Raw genomic sequence first — 19,735 nt, forward strand, 5'->3', positions numbered from 1 at the left:
CCGCTATACTCCGATTAGATGTAAGTGTTGATATTTATATATGTACGTTACTAATAACATTGTTTCTGATACTATTCACATGCTGTTGTTGTATATGTGGACTTCCTGGACACATATATAACGAATCTGGTTTTGTCTTTAAAACTGGGTGTTACACATAACAACAACTCATACAATAGTATATATAATAGGGATTCATAGTATAAAGTTTTAGCTTATGAGGTGATTATTTCACCTTCCTCTTTTTACTTCACATCACAAAATCTTCTATTGCATTACATGAGACATGTAACAATTTATTTGCACTTATTTATATATCGGCAGTCCGGCACACGTGCATATATGCTGATGGATTCTACTCGATGTTCTATCAATAGATTAACGTTAACCTCTATCTGATTTTTTATTAATAGATAACCAACGGCGAATGGGCACTGCGAATTTGATACATCTTTACTGTATCAAACAGTAAATGTGATGAGCAGGCCCGATCTGATATATATTTGATATATCAGTTAATAACTGTGAACGTCGTCGGTACAATCTATCAAGACTTTTTTTTCCGTAGGGCTAAAATTGTTTTTTACCGGACATTGAGATTTCTTTTTTATCTATAACAGCAGAGTTAGATATTTATTTAGAAAACTAAATAGATGCAATGTTGGGTTGATATAACCTATTCGAAGATTTATTAATAGATAGATTAACCTCTATTTGATTTTTTATTAATAAATGGATAACCAACTGGGAATGGGCACTGTCGATCGGATTTTTTTTAATATATTAACAAACCGTAAATGCGATGAGCAGCCCGGTTAGATATTTTATTAGTTATAAATAATTGTGAACGTCGTACAGCCTATCAAGATTTTTTTTTGCCCTAGGGAAATCTCGCCGTAGGGCCGAAGTTGGCTTTTTCGCCGGACATTGAGATTTTAAGATGTTTTTTATCTATATAACTGTGGGGTTGATATTTATTTAGAAAACAAAATAAGATCCAAGGGTTATGGATAGTTAGTCTTTTGATTAATGGCTAGATGTTTCTGATTAACATGAGAATTTCTAGTATTTATCTTTTTTCTAGCGCATCTGGTGAGGATGAACGTGGAGGCTCCGTTGAGGTCTCTAATTAGTAATAGTAAGATAAGATAACAAATATACATCACATGTATTCTAAGAGCACGTATTCTAAATGTGCTAACTCCGGAGGCTCAGGTTCTGATCAATATAATTGAATTAAAGAACATTAATGCCTATGTTATGCAAAGATGATATCAATCAATTTTCTTTGACGACGGCTATAAAGCATAATACGGCAATCTCGCAGTAGACCCTTCTTCGTTTCGTTTTCGTGTAGTCACGGTTTTCATGTTTTTCGGTGGTGCACGAGCCTGGATTTTCCTTTTCCCGACCTGTTGCAGTTCTGTCAATTGCCGGTCGTATTTTCTCCATTTTAGCTGTCACGCCAATGTAAATAGTGAATTGTAATTGCTCGTTTTTTTTTTCTTCGTCTAATAAAATTCGCTGCAAAGCTTTTGTCCTTTCGAAAAAATTAATCGCTAGTACTAGTACTCTGTACTAATCAAGTTTAATGGCAAGTGCAGTAGGAGTTCAGAGAGGGAAACGAGGACAAGTTGGATCTCGCGTCTAGATGTGAGGCGGTGGGCACGGAGCAGGCCGCCCATTTGGACGAGTATGGTTCTTGTTGCAGCCGGCGGAGAAGGTGGGGATGATGGTGCGACGATGCGCCGGAGCTCGACAAACTCGTCGAGGCGCCGGACCTGGGCAGCGTCACGCGGTGAGCTCAGGCACGCAGGAAGCCGGATGGAGTCCATGGAGAGGCGCCTGTGCATACGTTCTTTTGGCGACGACTGCCGAATCAATTTGGCCATCGATTTTGGGGCCTGGGGGGCTCATTCTTCGATTTGGCATGTGAATCAAAGTGCGGAGGCTTATCACGCGGGTACGGGGCTTCCGCGAGATGCTCTCAGGATCAGTACGTGGACGGCATCCAGGCCGTGTCGCACGGCAGTCTACAATGCGACAGTGCCGCGTACAATTTTTTTTTTCCATGATGCATGCCTGGGAACAGTGGCAGTTCGATCTCTTCTTCAAGGCCGCATATATAACGCTGCAATATAAAATGGGCCGGGCCAGCAGCTTGGTTCAAGGCTTCAAGCCCAATGCAAGCTGGGTCTCGTTGCGCTCTTCTCCAAAGTTGGCCTAGTCAGAGCCCGTGCAGCCGAAACAGAAACACCGACACACCCTGATCGATTCGCATCGCTTTCGGTCCTAGTCCTACGGTGGCAATGCGGGCTCAGGCCACCGAGGGCTTCGGTCTTTGGGCGCTATACCAGGGGCCTAGCTTCCACAAGGGCCAGCAAGCCCGCAAGCCATCCTGTCATGTGCCATCTCAAATGACAAATGGGACAGCGAGCAGCTATCAATCACGTGGAAAAGAAGGATACCACTGATCAACACCCTGATCGATTATCCTGAAATTTGACTTATGCTAACGCTTATGCTAAAATATTATAAGAGAAAAACATTGTTTTATGGCTAACAAGTAGCTCAAGCGAACATGGTGCAAGCTTTGGCACAGTCATCAACAGCTAGCAGCAATGCAATGAGTAGCACACAACAAATGGCAAATGGAGGTTACTGAGGCTTTGCTGAAAAGCCATGGCTGAAAGTACTGTTTCCTGATTTGTTATGAGAGAAAAAATATTATTCGTTCGCTGAAATAGTATGGCCCATCGCACGCTTCACAACGCCGTGCGGCCATCTGCCCATCCCACCCACATTCGCCGCAGCGCCCATCTCCCCTCGTGCGCCCTCATCCTGCGCTGCTCGCTCCTTGCTCCTGCTTGTCGCACACCTCACCCGCGCGCTCTCGCTCCTTGCTCCCGCAGTCCAACCCGCGTCGTCGGGCATGCCGCCCACCTCCGCTAGTGCTAGTGGTGCTGTCGCGCACCTCGGGTCGGTCCCACCGAGCCAAGGGTACCCGCGAGCATGGGCCGTGCTGGTGGTGCTCGCGCACGGCTGCTTGGCGTCGGCTCCCACTCCGAGGCTGGAATCAACTGGCCCTGACCTCTCTCTCCCCCTATGTTGTAAATGTATGTTTTAAGTGTTTCAGATGTTATTAGAGGTATGTTGCAAGTTTTCATATGGACGTTGCAAAGTATATCGGGATGTTGCATATGTTGCAAGCGTTTCAGAGGCATGTTACAAGCGTTTGTTCAAAATGTTTCATATGTTTCAGACGTATGTTGCAAGCATTTTAAATATAGACGTCGCACATGTTTCACACAATGTTGCAAGAGTATGTTCGAAATGTTTTACCTATTTTAGTCTTATGTTGCAATAAGTGTTTTCCTGTTGCAAGTGTTTATCTGAATGTTGCATATGTTTCACACACATGTTGCAAGTGCATGTTCCACATATTTCATCTACTTTCATACGTATGTTGCATTTTAAGTGCTTTATGTTTCAAGAGGTATGTTCAGAGAGTCATGGGGGCATGGCCTGGGCGCCGAGAGCCGGCGAATGGGGTGTGCGGCGCGCTTGGGTCCTGCGGACGGGGCGTGCTCATCCTCATCCCGGCTCCGGGGTCCCGCCCACGCGGAGAGAGAGAGAGAGAGAGAGAGAGAGAGAGAGAGAGAGAGAGAGAGAGAGAGAGAGAGATGAGAGAGAGAGAGAGAGGAGGGGGTCAGGGGAAAGGAGCGGCGGCGTGGGGCGGGGCGAGGCATACGGGGGCGGGACGAGGCGGACGGGGATGGACGCGCGTGTGCAGCAGCGAACGGCGCATCGGCAGGCGTGGGCGGACGAGCTGGCGACCGAAGCCGGGGTTGCGCGATGGCATTTTCTAATGGGCCGCCATCCGACGGAATCCTATCCCATCGGGCGTCTGGGCGCCAGCAAATCCTATTGGTTTTGTGTAGACCTGATCATACGCCGAGTAGATCGGGTTTGGGTAGGTCCGAAAAAAGTGTCATGCCAAATTCTTTATCTTTATCTTATCTTTACCACAAAAAGACCATCAATATCAATATGTGATTTCCCGGATTCAAACTTTTGAGATCTCAATTTTCATATTTGCCTCAAACGCGTGCACCTACCAACTGAGCTACATAACAGATTGGGCTATATATAGTTGACTCCATTCTTTTAACTATGTTAACTGCAAACTTATAAATCTTGTCGAGTACTACAACTTTGATGTTAACTTTGTCTCCATTTTACGTTGCTAATCATATCAAATCTGATCTGATAACTTATATTAAATATTTCAACTTGTAAACTCATATCTAATTTCATACCGAAAGAAAGAGGAAAAATGATAAAAAAAAACTTAAGTACATAGCTCTTTAGAAACAGCTGAACTCTGCACACTTTCCTACTATTCATGTATCTATGCTCATATGTTTTTTTTATGTTAACATGTTCAATTTCTCTGTTTCATTAGTAGCAACGGTGCGACGGTTCTTATATCCTGTTTGGTTGAGGTTGGGTCCGTTTGGCACAAATTCACCTGGGGAGCTCCTCCAGAACAGCTACCGCGCCGCGCGCGTTCAAATCCAGAACAGCTCATCGCCGTCATTTGCAAGAAAGCACACGCGGGGACGCATATGTACGACCGGTCGGGCTGGCCCTGAAGTGCGCACTCGTGTCGTGTGTGGCCTTGCCAGCCTGGCGTGTCGTTGTCGACGTCTCGTGGCTTGGCAACAACAGGAACCGAGCACAGTCCGGCCCGTTGACTAGAGAAATTTCACGTCAACGGCCGCACAAACTGTGGCCTAGCCGAGGAAGAAACCGAGTGAGCTGCATTTGCTGGTCTGGATGAACCAACTACTAATACTAATCGCAAGGCTAAACACCTGGCTGCTGAGACCTAAGCCTCCAATCAATGCAAATGCAAGAGGAGGCCCAAGTTTTATAAGACCCAGTTGCGGGCTGTAAGAAGCTGACAGTAGAAGTAGCCATGTTCAGGCTGGAATTGCAGACCAGACACTTGTTGATGTGATTTTTATTTGTAACCACTCACAAATGAATAATGCAATAGCACAATCAGCTTTACACACCAACAATTAACCCAAAACAATACTGTATCAATCAATCTCTGAACAATAAATCAGACAAAAACCGGCCACTGAACAATCCACCATAACAATTAACAAGCGAACCCAACCCAATCATCACCGGTACTTGACCCAGCACCAGTCGCCGGAGCCAAGAATGCCCATGCCGCCCGCCGTCGACGGCACCGCGATGCTGAGCGCGCACCAGACCGTCGGCTTCTGCCGTATCTTGATGCTCCCGAACACGTACCTCACCCGCGCGTCGACGTGGAGCTCCAGGTCCAGCTTCACGCCGGCCTTCACCTCGCGCTCCAGCTGCTTCCCGACGTCGTCGCCGGGGACGGCGACGCCCTTCCCGTCGAACACGAGGCTCACCACCTGCTCGGCCTTCCGGCGCTGGTAGAACTCGGCGGGGGACGCAGCCGCGGTCGCGGTCGCGGCCGGGCTCAGGACGGCGCCGCGGTACCGGAGCTCGGCGTCCAGGGTGTCGTAGTAGATGTTGACGCGCTTGCTGGGGTTGTACAGGCTCAGGTTCACTGCGACGTGGTAGGACACCGCGACAGCGGCGGCGGAGGAGGAGGAGTTGGAGACGGTGAGGTTGGAGAGCTCGGCGTAGTCCACCCTGGCGCGTATCTGGTGCGGCTGGAAGATGGCCCAGTAGATGAGCACGACGACGCCTAGGGAGACGAGCAGCGTGCAGCAGCTGCCGCAGCAGTTCTTCTCGCGGCTGCGGCTGCCGCTGCCGGACATGGTGGCTGCAGCAGGAGGAGCCGGGGAGCCTGCGGCTGCCTCGGCGTCGCCGGCTGGTCTTGGTCAACGGTACGATGCCAAGGAGTGGGAGGGAGGGAGGTGAGCTCGTGTGAGACTGTGAGCTGTGATTTGGGTTTGGCCTGTTGAGATGGGAGTACTTTTATGCAGTGCTCTGCCTACTGCTTTGGACATGGACCTATATAGTAGATTATTTCTTAATTATAGGTGTATGATTTTTTATGGTTTCATCAAACGATTCAGATGTAAAGCTAGCCAATTCAAAGTTTAGTAAAAGCGTGTCCACGTTGCTAACTGAGCCTAATTCAAAGTTTAGTAAAAGCGTGTCAACGTTGCTAACTGAGCCTACCTCAGATGGTTTGGTTTTTTTTTTTTAAACCTACCTACTCGGATTCAAGTACTTTGACTTGGTATGGATGTTCGCATTTTCTTAGATTTATTTTAGGATTTAACGGCGTTGTGCTTTCAGTGGTAGGCGATGTCCCCGTCGACAGCGAGGCACATATGGTGACTGCGACAATCTCGAGATGTGCGGCACAGTCTTTCGGATGTGCTCATAGGGGTTAGATTTGCGTACGTGTGTTTATAGGAGTGAGTGTGCGTGCGTGTTGAGTGTCTGCGTCTGTACTTGTGTAATTCGTAAAAGTGTGTCCATGTTTTAATGTCGAAAGGGGTAATTATTATAAATTTATATTCCTTTTAACAAAAGTTTTAGAGAAAAATACAATGAGTAGGCAAGCTCAGTGGGGGCCAAAGATCTTAGGGCACGTTTGGACTTTGCTCGGCACTGTTTGGCCTTGCCAATCAAGGTTCAAGGATTGGGTGAGTTCAGATGTTTGGGTCTTTGCCCTGCGTGCCTAGGAGCCTTAGCAAGCGAGATCTGGCTTGCTCGTGCGAGAGAGTGAAATTGGTTTGCTGGGCTGGGTGAGCACCTGGTTGTCAGTGTTAGCCAGGTGAGGCGAGGCGTTGCTAGAACCAAATGTGCCTTAAACTCATGGTGGATAGACATCTATTGAGTAATACTCCCTCCATCCCATAAAGAATGTCATTCTCACTTTCCGTGAAGTCAGACATTTTTTACTTTAACGGAGTGTATATAAGAAAATATTAATATTTATAGTGCATAATTAGTATTATTAGATAAATTATAAAATATATTTGAAGATATAAATGTTACTAGTATTTTCTATAAATTCAATATAACTTAAGAAAGTTTGATAGGCACACACCCCATAATGTCATTCTTTCTAGGACGGAGGGAGTAGCTAATAAGAAAATAAGGCTGTGTTTAGTTCGCGAAATTTGGAAATTTGGCTACTGTAGCTGTCGACGAAATATGGTCGGCAGTCTACCTAGGGGTATGCCCAAGGTAGTAGATTATCGGCAGACAGATGCGCAAGCCCCAAACAAGACGGTGACGCAAGACAGACACGAAGGTTTTATCCAGGTTCGGCCGCCAAGAAGGCGTAATACCTACGTCCTGCGTCTGATTTTTATTGCTGTATGTCAATGAGAGATGTTTTTTAGAGGGGTCCCCTGCCCGCCTTATATAGTCCGGGGGGCAGGGTTACAGATCTGGAAACTAATCCTAGTCAGTTACAATTGCCATATATGGCCGGATAAGGATTCCTATTCTAACCGACCAGGATCCTGCTTGGTCGCCAAATCCGTCTTGATTCCTTGTGCGGGACTCCGATCAGGTTAACTGGGCCGCACGTCGCCTTTCGGGTGGACTGAACCCATCGATCCGGGCCAGCCCAAGCTTAGCCGTAAGGGTATAGGGGTTAATACCCCCACAGCTAGTCCCCGAGCATCATGTATTATGCTGCGACACGCCATTTTAACCTTCTCCGACAAACGAGGCTTGAATCCTTGACGCCTCCGACCACCGTCATCACCGGAGAAGTAGGTTGTCCGAAGAATGTATGGTGCTCTTTAAGAAAAAAGAAAAAGATTTCTGTCCTGAGAAGTGTGCCCACTTGTATTTCTGATAAGAAATGTAAGTGGTCTTGAAGCATAACGTCCTTGAACATCAGAAGCGTAGGGGTCGGAAAACAAACACATTCACCGCAAGGTGAAGTGTGCCCACTTAGTCTCCGAGCCTGGTAGTAGGTGACTTAGGCACGTGGTGCCAGGGTCTAAAAAGAATTCCCAGTTAAATTGAGAATCCAATCGTCGTACAGGCGATACGAAATGCACCAACAGGTGCATCGTACCGATGTAGTCCTCGAGCTTGCTGGAAGGCGAGGTATGAGCCTTGTAGCAAGGTCTAAAGAAATGTCTCTTAACTGTATGTGAGTATAAATCACATGTAGCCAAGGAGAACCATTATTCAAGCAGTGGTCGGGGCAGTCCCCGAGCATATTAATAATCCTTATAATAATTCAGAGCACAGGGGTCGATTTAAACAAACACATTCACCGCAAGGTGAAGTGTGCCCACTTAGTCCCCGAGCTTGCTGGAAGGCGATGTATGAGCCTTGTAGCAAGGTCTAAAGAAATGTCTCTTAACTGTATGTGAGTACAAATCACATGTAGCTGAGGAGAGCAAAACTATAAGAAGTGGTCGGGAGAGTCCCCGAGCACGGCGGTGGTCATAGTAGTTCCCGGGCGCGGCCGTGGTCGGAGCAGTCCCTGAGCACAAAAGTGGTCTGGGAAGTATCCAAGCACAGTAGTGGTCTGGGCAAATCCACGATCACTTGCGCTGCTTGTACTATTATTTGGTGTACTTATTTTTCTATTCTTTGCCAAGTCCAGTCTGACACGTCTGGTCAAAAAAGTAAATAGGTGTAGTACGTCATTCTGTCTTTTTTTTTTGCAAACAGTCGGTTGACACCTGTATTGAGGTGTGTCAGTGTGGGCCCTCTTACACAATCAATGAAGAGGCGCGTACACTGTTAACGAAGGAGCGCGTTTATTGGCGCAGATTTCGAGGTTGTGTGAACAACCGTCTGCGGCGCGTGCGCACGACTCCCAATATTCTCGGGCGGACGAAACGACGGTGCTCTTTGTTTTATATAATGTAGATCTGGTAAGTTACTCACACCGTTCCCCATTGCCATCCGCCGCCACAACCTTCTTCTTCCTCCTGCCGAAACCCTATTCCCCCAAAAATCATCGCCAATCCCCTCGGTCTCCCGCATCCACCCACTTAGTAAGGACGAACTAATGGCGAAGAGAGACGCCTAGAAGAAAGGCGGGGTCATGGCGAAGGAATGGTGGAAGTCGCGGAGCAACGAGCAGACCATCGAGGACCTCGTCGCCATGGGAGTGCTCCACAACAAGGCACTTGCGGGATGGCGTGCGCCGGAAGGAGAAAGCTTCCCCGATCCACAACCAGGTGAGATTGTGGTCTTTGAAGACTTCTTCAAACGGGGTTTTGGGATTCCAGTGCACCCTTTCCTTCAGGGTCTCTGCTTGTACTACGAGATTGGGATTTGCAATCTGCATCCCAACTCGATTCTTCTTGTCTCTACCTTCATCCATCTCTGCGAGGCTTATGGTGGCTTCCAGCCCCATTTCGACCTCTTTCGCCACCTGTTTTGTCTTCGGAAGAAAGGAAGCGGTGGCTCGAAGATCGCCGGAGGCGTCTACCTGAACCTGCGTGACGGCATGAAGGCTCAATACCTGCACTGCCCCTGGAACACCTCATTGGACGAGTGGTACAAGAAATGGTTCTACATCCGTGAAGAGCCGAACACCATCACTCTGTGCGATGTGGGGCTGATTCCAGAGAAGAAAAGTAGCTGGTCAGAGAAGCCCGAAAACTTGGAGCAGATCGCCGAACTGCTCGGCATGATCCCGTGGGGAAGGCTTGATGGCCCGAGCGTGGTCGGTAACTTCATTAGCCGAAGAATTCAACCCTGCCAGAAAAGGATTCATCCTGGCTTCGAGTACCAAGGAGGCGCTGATCCAACGAGGACCAGGAAGGAGCCGCTCGACAAGATGGAGATCAAGGCCAGGATTGGAGAGCTGTTCAACCTGGCCGATCCCAATTATGTTGCACTGAACGCCATCGAGCACGCCTTCAAGCTGGCTCGTCCTCCCCCAAAGGTAAATGACGCCTCCTTTTAACTGTAGAGTCATGTTGTATCAAGAAAATAACTGTCTTTTCCTTCATTTTGTGTCTCAGTGTAATGGCCGTGACCGAGCAGAAGTGTTCGTGTCGCCTCCCCCCGGTGTAGAATGGCCGCAAGCTACCGGCCCAGCCGCCCAGACCAGCGCCAGGACCGACGACGTTCACTGGGCGGTTCTCGAGACCGTAGAGGACGCCTCGACCAGAGCCGCTGGCAAGCATCCGGCTGCCAGCAAACGACGTCAAGCCATCTTCCCCCTGTCGAATGACGAAGCAGAGGATGCGGACATCTTCCGGCTCGTCCCCCGAAAGAGGAGAAGGCAGGTGGGACCGTCGGAGCAGGGTGGCTCCTCTAGGCCAGCAGTGGTCACAGCACCGACCACTGCGACACAGAGGAGAGATGAAGGAAACATGCCACATCATACTCCGACGCCCGTACCGGAGGTTGAACAAGTCCCAGTGGAAACTGCCGAGCAAGCGGAGCAGGGGCGGTCGAGGAGACGTTCCTTCGCCACATCCTTCCGCAAGTCGAAACTGTAAGTATCTATATTTTTTATGTAAGCTTTGCATTTTGCATTGGATGCTATTGTCTTCTGAATTTGTCTCTGAATTCATCAGATCGGCTTCCACCGAAAGCCCCGACCAGCTAACTGGGTGTGGAACGTCCTCACCAACAACAGCAGGACAAACTGCTCAGCAACCAGCCGTGGAGGAGCCCATGGCAGGGACTCCGCCTGAGCCTCAGCAGGTGGACAACCAGACGCCAGTCCCCGAGCAGCTGGTCGGGAAGACAACTGAGCAGAATACAAGTGCTTCAAGCACGAAACCTGCTGAGGCGGATACCACGACACCAAGGAAGCTGGATATAGCCGAGGGGCAGCAACCAGAAGTTGCCCAGAACATGGTTGCCGACGCGACGGCCCGTGGGAAAGCCCTGGTGGTCGTGGAGTCTGAGAACTCCAGACCAGTGCCGCCTCCCGAACAGGAGGCTGAAGAGGAAGAAGTGGAAGAAGTCCTGGGCCGTCCCCAAGATAGGCGACAACATATATATGTGTCGCGCTATCAGAACGACGAATGGGTCATGCACGAGGAAATCCCAGAGGTCGAAGAGACCTTAAGAGTCGAACGGGCGGCCAAGCGTCTGGTGACGGAAGTCCAGGTATATTTGGCTTGAGTCCTTTGACCCTGTTGTGTAGTCGAACTGTCTGACGTAGCTTGTCTGAATGCAGGACTTGATGAAAACTGCCAGATATCGAAAAAGGTGCTTCGACCAGATAGAAGGAATCACGACGACCAATAAGGAGCTGACGGCTGAAGTGGAACGCCTACGGCACCAACTTGAAGCCGCCGACCAGGAGAGGACAGTCCGAGAAGCACAGAACCAAAACCTGGTCGGCCAGCTCAAAAACAAAGAACAGGAGAAAACAGGTAAGTGTTCACTGTATCATAACAAGTGCGGGACTTGTGTTATTTTGTTCTTGACAGTAATAGCTGTAATGTAGGTTTAGAAGCTGAAATGACCCGCCTCCAGGGGGAGAACAGCCGTGCGCTTGCAGAATGTGGTCGCCTGAAGGAGGACAACGAGAAACTGGCACGCCGCCAGTCGGAACTCCAAGACCACACTAACAGAATGAAGGACGACCTGAAAAGTAAGCACTCCAGACCACCTTTCTGATTCAATTGCCCACATTGCCTTGTCGTGTCATCACGTTTGATGTCTTGTACTGTTTTTAGTTTTGAAAGTCAATGCCAAGAGGCACCTTGAGGCCGTGATCAAGGAGCGTGACGACTGGAAAGCACAATGCCTTAAGGCCACCGAGGAGCGGGACACGTGGAGCAAGCGGTGCCAAGAAATGGCAACTGGCATTATGCCCGTCCTCGACCTTATCGACCCAGCGCTCATAGAGGAAGAGCTAAGGACGCCTCAGCTCGGACTGGTCGAGAGATGCAAGCAAGCATGGGGATGGTTCCAAGACTTCGTGAAGGAGGCGGGTGAGTACACGGGTGCTCATGTGCTAAGCATGGTGCGTGCTCACTACCCCCTGATCGATCTCAAACGCTTGGAGGCTGGGTACCCGAAGGAGATAGACCCAGACAAGGCCGAAGAGCTTTGGACGGCCTAGCTAGACTTGTCGTCAAAGATAATTGGCGATATTAACCTGTGCGGAGGTGGGACAGCACCTGTGCAGGGTATGCCATCGACAAGCCAGCTGGAAATGCCACCAGCTGCAAGCCAACCAACGAAGCCTGCGGTCTCGACCAGCCAGGCACTGGCGGGGCCATCCCCTTCAGCTTGACTAGCTCTAGAGTCCCCGAGACTCGAGTAGGGTATCAGAGGCAGCGAGCAGTAAATGCCATGCGCCCCGACTAGCCAATGTAATAGGCTTAGAGCTATAGAAGGAGGACATAGTTGTGTTATTGTAAACTTGAGCCTTTTCAGGCAAGCTTGTAATAACGTAACTGTATATCATTATAAGCTTGTTTGTTTTATACAAAACACACTTTAAGCTTGAAATTTTTTGTTGGTGTAACTAAGTGGGAACGCGTTAATGTTCTGTTTAGTTGTACCGTTTTGCTCGACACGTCATCCTGAAAAGTTTGTGCGGCCCTAGTCTGGCATGTGGTCGGAGTATGAGGTACTATGACCTGTGCACACGTGGATGCAGACAAGTCAAACCAGGGGGGACCTGCCGATCACCCGCAACGTAGAGAGCGGATCCCATGCACGTGTTGGGAGGAACCGGAGACAGGGCCTGCTCCGAAAACCGTAGAAGGAGTGGTGGTCGGCTTGTACTGGCTTAAGTTAGAATAACCATAAAATTCAGAGTGACACATTAGAGTGGTCGGAGAAATCATAGTTGCTTTAGTAAAGTAAATCGAAAATACAAGTAGAGTACATATCTCAGTAGTTAGGCACAGAAGCGTCTAAGCTTGTCGATGTGCCATGAGTTCGGTACGTCCGTGCCGTCTAGATGAGCTAACCTGTAAGACGTTGGACGTGTGACTTCCTTGATCATGAAGGGTCCCTCCCATGGGGTTGCGAGTTTGTGGACACCGGCCTGGTTCGTCTTCCACTTCAGGACTAGGTCCCCGACCACGAAGAAACGCTCTTTAACGGTCTTGTTGTAGTACCTGCGCAAAACAGCAAGGTATTTGGCCGTGCGTACGCAAGAATCAAGCCTTTTCTCTTCTGCGCTGTTAACTTCTAGCTCCCGTACTTCGTTGACCTTGCCTTCGTCGAAGTTTTCTACCCGTGCTGATCTAAAAGCTATATCTGGTGGAAGGACTGCCTCAGCGCCGTAAACCATAAAGTATGGTGAGACGCCGGTGTTACGACTGGGCTGAGTTTGGAGGCCCTAGACAACGGCTGGTAACTCCTTGAGCCATCTTCCAGGAGCTTTATCGTTTTCTCTATACATCCTCTTCTTCAATGCATCCAAGATCATGCCATTTGCCCGCTCGACTTGTCCGTTAGCCCTAGGATGCGCCACCGAGACGTATTTTACAACTATGCTTCTTTCATCGCAGAAGTCCCAAAAAGCGTTCCCGGTGAACTGAGTTCCCAGATCAGTAATGATGCTGTTGGGCACGCCGAAACGGTGGATGACCTGGTCGAGGAATGTGATAGCTTTCTCTGAAGATGCTTGTACCAGAGGCATGTATTCTATCCACTTAGAAAACTTATCAATTAACACGAAGACGCATGTAAATTTCCTAGGAGCTGGTTTGAAAGGCCCGATCATGTCCAGTCCCCAGCATGCGAAGGGCCAAGAGGCTGGAATCGTCTGGATCTCATGTGCTGGTACATGGATTCTCTTGGAGAAGAACTGACAACCCTCGCAGCGGCGGACTAGCTTCTCTGTGTCGGCCACTACTGACGGCCAATAGAAACCTGCTCGAAAAGCCTTACCGACCAGTGTTCTTGAGGCCGCGTGGTTGCTGCAGGAGCCAGAGTGGATTTGGTCTAGGAGATGCTCGCCCTCCTCCTGGGTTATACACTTCATCAAGATTTCCTCCTTAGCGTTTTTGCGCCATAACTTGCCATCGACGAGCAGATACTGCTTACTACAACGCATCAGGCGCTCATTTTCTGTTCGATCGACATAACCGCTACCATCTGTCAAGTACTTGATGAAAGGCGTTCTCCAGTCCGGCTCATGAGTGGTCGGAAGCGGCTCGGTTGTGATCGGCGCCGGAACCATAGCCACTAATTGCTGGTCTGAAACTTTGTCGGTTGTTGAATCTTCGTCTTCAATGGAAGGCGTGAGCAGGTCTTGGACGAATACGCCATGTGGGATTTTGGCTCGGGATGATCCTAACTTTGACAACGCATCCGCTGCCTGGTTCTTGTCCCGGACCACATGTATGTACTCGATGCCATAGAACCTGCCTTCCAGCTTTCTTATCGATTTGCAATATGCGTCCATCTTTTCACTGGTTGTGTCCTAGTCTTTGTTGAGTTGGTTGATGACCAGAGCTGAATCTCCGTAGACATAGAGACGTTTAACTCCAAGCTCAACCGCAATGCGTAGACAATGCAGGCATGCTTCATACTCGGCGGCATTATTAGATGCTGGGAAATAAATCCTGAGGACGTACCGGAGCTGCTCCTTGGATGGTGATACAAAAAGAACTCCTGCTCCCGCACCGTCAGTGTTGAGAGAACCGTCGAAGTACATCGTCCAATATTCGTCGGATCCCGGAGAGGCAGGCGTGCTAAAGTCTGTCCACTCGACGATGAAATCGACGAGTGCCTGAGACTTGATTGTAGTACGGCTTGCAAATTCCAAGGAAAAGGGGCATAGCTCCATTGCCCATTTGACGATGCGCCCGTTCGCATCCTTATTGCGAATGATGTCCCCCAAAGGATACTCGGTCATGACCACCACACGATATCCGTCGAAGTAATGTCTCAACTTTCGGGATGTTATCAGTATGGCGTAGAGCAGTTTCTGAATCTATGGGTACCTGGTCTTGGATTCGTTGAGTACCTCACTAATGAAATAAATTGGCCGCTGTACCTTGTAGGCGTGGCCCGGCTCGTCGCGCTCGACCACCATTGTAGTGGAAACCACCCGATCGGTTGCCGCAATGTAAAGTAGGAGAGTTTCGTCTTCTCTAGGAGCGGTAAGTACCGGAGGTGACGTGAGGTATTGTTTCAGCTGCGTGAAGGCAGCGTCTGCCTCCTCCGACCACTCAAACTTCTCGGATGATTTGAGCAGTTTGAAGAACGGTAGTCCTTTTTCTCCTAATCTTGATATGAAACGGCTTAGAGCAGCCATGCAGCCGGTGAGCTTCTGGACATCCTTCACCTTTTTTGGGGGCTTCATGTCTAAGACAGCTTTGACTTTCTCCGGGTTAGGGCGTATGCCGTCGTAACTGACGACGTTGCCGAGCAATATGCCAGAAGGGACACCAAAGATGCACTTCTTTGGGTTTAATTTCCATTGGAACGTATTAAGGGCTGCGAAGGTGCGTTCCAGATTGTCAACAAGGGTATGTGCTTCCTTGGTTTTGACAACTACATCGTCGACGTAAGCCTCGATGAGGCCGTCTTTTATCTCGTCGTTGAGGCAGGCCTGTATAGCGCGTTGGTAGGTAGCACCGGCGTTTTTGAGCCCGAACGACATAGTCGTGTAGCAGTAGGCGCCAAAAGGCGTGATGAAAGATGTCTTGATCTGGTCGTCCTTTTTGAGAGCGATCTGGTGATAACCAGAGTAGCAATCGAGAAAGGAAAGCAGCTCGCAACCGGCGGTTGAATCTACGACCTCGTCTATGCGAGGTAAGCTAAAGGGGTCCTTAGGGCAGTGTTTGTTGAGATCAGTGTAATCAACGCACATTCTCCATTCATTATTCTTTTTGCGTACAAGAACCGGGTTGGCTAACCATTCCGGATGATACACTTCTTTGATAAATCCGGCTGCCAAAAGCCGTGTAACTTCTACCCTAATCGCCTCCTTTTTGTCGCGAGCAAACCGTCGTAGCTTCTGCTTGATTGGTTTGGCTTTGCTGTTGACATTTAAGGAGTGCTCAATCAAGTCTCGAGGTACACCGGGCATGTCGGAAGGTTTCCATGCAAACACATCCACGTTGCCCCTCAAGAACTTGACGAGCGCGTCTTCCTATTTGGGATCCAGGTCGGCCCCGATGAGGGCCGTTTTGCTGGGATCGCCCTCGACCAGCTGGATCGTCTTGTGCTCCTTGGATCTGATGTTCTTGCGCGGAGCCTTGAGCTCTGGGATCTCCAAGTGGTCGGCCGGGGTCTTCTTAGCGTCGAGCATGGTCTCGGCCATGCGAATAGAGAGGTCGTGGGCCTCTGCTATTTTGAAGCTGTCATCCTCGCAGGTATAAGCTGCGTATACGTTGCCCCTGAGGGTTAAAACTCCTTTCTCAGTAGGCATCTTGAGCACCAGATACCTGTAATGAGGTATGGCCATGAACTTGGTGAGCGACGATCGACCAAGAATAGCATGGTAGGTGCCATCGAAATCAGCGACCACGAAGTTGACGTAGTCGGTGCGGAAGTGGTCCGGAGTCCCAAACTGCACAGGTAGCGTGATCTGCCCGAGAGGTGTGGAGCTCTGTCCGGGGAGAACGCCCCAGAACTGTGCCTCGTACGGCTTCAAGTCCGCCTGGGCTATTTTCAGAGCGGGCAGGCTGTTCTTGAACAGTATATCAATGGAGCTGCCGCCGTCGATCAGTACCCTGTCGAATTGAACCTTGTTGATACAAGGATCGAGGACTAGGGGAAAACGCCCTGGCTCGGGTATGGCGGCCCATTGGTCCTTCCTGCTGAAGCAGATTTCACGGTGAGACCACGGAGGAAGCCGCGGATCGGTGAGAAGGTTGTCGGTCTTTGCCACGTTCAAGCAAGCGCGGGCGAGCAGCTTGCGTTCTCGTTTGGTCTCAATGGACACCTTGCCGCCGATGATGGTGTGCACGCGATCAGTCGGCTTAACGTATTTATGACGAGGATCTGCATCGTCGTCGTCGTTGTCCTCGTTGCGCTATTCCCCCGCGTCGTTAGGCTTGTCGGACGTATCCGGAGCCTGTTGACGCGTGTAGATAGTCTTGAGGACGCAGCAATTCTCCATGGTGTGGTTCGACTTGGGATGGAGCTGGCAGGGTCCCTTCAATGCTTTGGCGTAGTCATCCTCGTAGTTTCGACGTCCGCTGCCCTTTTTCACGGTATTGACCTCGCCGTCGTCTTCCCGAGCGCGCTTGCTTCTGTAATCGTCACGGCGGTTGCGCCGCTGATTACGTTGATCACGGTGGTCGCGGGAGTCGTTGCGCTGGTTGCGGTGGTCAAAATTATCGTTCCGACCACGATTGCTGCGGTAATCGTCGCGGTGTGGAGGGTGGTCGGAGCGTGGAACCCTTGCTGCTTCTTCAACGATTATCTTTTTAGCGTCGTCAGCGTCCGCGTATTTCTTAGCGGTGGCCAAAAGCGCTGTGACTGATTCGGGTCTCTTCCGGAGGAGCTTGTCTCTTAGGGCGTCGTGGAAGCGGAGGCCGGTGACGAAAGCCTCGATTGCTTTGTTGTCGGAGATTGATGGGACCTTGATGCGCATCTCCGAGAAACGCCGAACGTACTCGCGCAGTGGTTCATCCTTCCGATCTCGGATCCGCTGCAGATCATACTTGTTGCCGGGTTGTTCACAAGTAGCGATGAAATTGTCGATGAAGGCCTGCCTGAGCTCCTGCCAAGAGTCAAAATAGTTCGCTGGCAAGCTAACCAGCCATTGGTGACCTGCATGACCAACAGTGACTGGGAAGTAGTTAGACATGACGTGCTCGTCGGCCATGGCTGAGCGGCACGCAGTTTCGTAGAGCATGACCCATAATTCGGGGTTTTCCTTGCCGTCGTACTTCTGAAGCTTCTCGAGCTTGAAATTCTTGGGCCATATGACTTGGCGCAGGTGTGGAGTGAACTGCTTCAGACCCGACAGACCGTGGGCGGTGTCATACTCCATACGGCGATAGCTTTCATGGGATGCACGATCATCGGCTCTCTGGTTGATGCGAGCACACAGATCACGTCCGCCGAGGTAATGGCGGAGATCGTTATTGCCATCGCGGCGATCTCGATTGCCATCTAGATTAGCCCTGCGACCGTGGTTATCACAGCGATTGTCGCGGTTATCTCGGCGGTTGTCGCCTCGAACGTCGTGGCGGTTATCCTCCCGACGGCGGTTGTCGTCCCGACCACCATCATGACCACCGTTTCCGCCTTGACGGTTGTCTGATGGGTCGTTATTGCGCGAGCCACGTTGGTCGAGTGGCTGTGAGCGACTCGAGTATTGGCGGCTGTGGCTTGATTCGACAGAAACGGATGGAGCCCGGGCTTGATTCATCTCTGCGGTTTGAGCCATAGCAGCTGTCAGATAAGCTTGTATGTCATCACGGACTGCTTGGGTCTCGGGAGTGTTGGGCAACCGCTGCATTGTCGCCATGGCGACGGCTACATTGGCGCTTGGGGTCTTGAAGACCTGTTTGTCCCCCACCCTGTCGAAAGCATTGTTGAGGTCACGAGGTCGGAGCCTTATGCGTCGTGCCTCCTGGTCTGCTTCAGCTTCGATTTGCCGGCGATTAAACCGGTCAATATTGCGTGCTTCGCGTGCAGTCTTTTCTTGTTCTGTTTCGCCAACTGCTGGCGGCTCGTCGTTGCTGACAACATGGATCAAATCCCCTCGTCTTGGCGGGAAAGACAGAAATTGGGGGAAACCCGGGGCGTGGTCTGGTAGATCCAGATCGTATTTGACGCCTTCATCTTCGTGACGCTGAAGCTCGGTGTGGACAGATGCGTTGGATGCGACGCTGGATGAGGAGCTGGAGTCACCCTCTCGGACTGTGTGGACGGATCCTTCTTGATAATCTTCAATCCGGACCATGTTTACGATGTTGCATGGCTTTGGCCGAGATCGGTGGATAGGACATAGGTCCGAGTGGCGTCGTAGGTTGTACGCGTAGCTGGAGGCAGCGTTTCGCAGGCCGTAGGGCTGGACCTGGTGGTTCTCCGTCGGGACTTCGTACTCGCAGAGTCGGAGACCCGTCGCGAAGGCTGGCTGGCGACGAGCGGAGCGCCCCTCAGGAGTAGATACGACCATAAGATCTGTTCCAAGCCGTGCAGGATGACTGGCCCGAGCTGGTCGGATAGATCTATTGTGGGGAGCTGTTACCTGCTCATTAGGTTGGCTTTGAATCGTACTTACCAGAGCTAGGGTTTCAGCGAGTTTGATGCCGACCCGATCGATGGAGTCGTGCAGGTTGGTGTCGTCGATCTGCTTTCCTCTGTAGCGGGGAAGCGGATGACGGGTTGTTGGCGTGGCTGTGGGCGTGGTCAGAGCCAGATGTACCGTGGTCGGAGCCAGATCCATCGTGGTCGGAGCCATGTTCGTCGTGGTCGGAGCCGTGTTCACCGTGGTCGGAGCCATAGCCGATGCAGGTGAAGTAGTCGTCGGCGCGGGTTGAATCCACGCCTCCTCCGCGGTCATGGCGATGGAGACGCCAGGGCCGGTGGTCCAAGTGATCTGGCCGACGGTGAACGTGAGGCCGTTGGACGTAGCCATGGAGCCGGAGATGATGACTATCTTGTTTGCTTGGAGAGCAGTACGCACACCCCCTACCTGGCGCGCCACTGTCGACGAAATATGGTCGGCAGTCTACCTAGGGGTATGCCCAAGGTAGTAGATTATCGGCAGACAGATGCGCAAGCCCCAAACAAGACGGTGACGCAAGACAGACACGAGGTTTTATCCAGGTTCGGCCGTCAAGAAGGCGTAATACCTACGTCCTGCGTCTGATTTTTATTGCTG

At 50.5% G+C, this 19,735-nt stretch overlaps 1 protein-coding gene across 1 annotated transcript; it reads right to left on the reverse strand.

The window, feature by feature from the left end:
- Positions 1-5,001: 5,001 nt before the first annotated feature.
- On the reverse strand, positions 5,002-5,984 carry LOC136505751 (NDR1/HIN1-like protein 10). The gene has a single exon (XM_066500900.1). It carries the CDS (start codon positions 5,826-5,828, stop codon positions 5,196-5,198), a length of 633 nt encoding a protein of 210 aa, XP_066356997.1. The 5' UTR covers positions 5,829-5,984; the 3' UTR covers positions 5,002-5,195.
- Positions 5,985-19,735: the final 13,751 nt, after the last annotated feature.

This window comes from Miscanthus floridulus, chromosome 14, assembly GCF_019320115.1.
Source record: "Miscanthus floridulus cultivar M001 chromosome 14, ASM1932011v1, whole genome shotgun sequence".
Lineage (NCBI taxonomy): Eukaryota > Viridiplantae > Streptophyta > Magnoliopsida > Poales > Poaceae > Miscanthus > Miscanthus floridulus.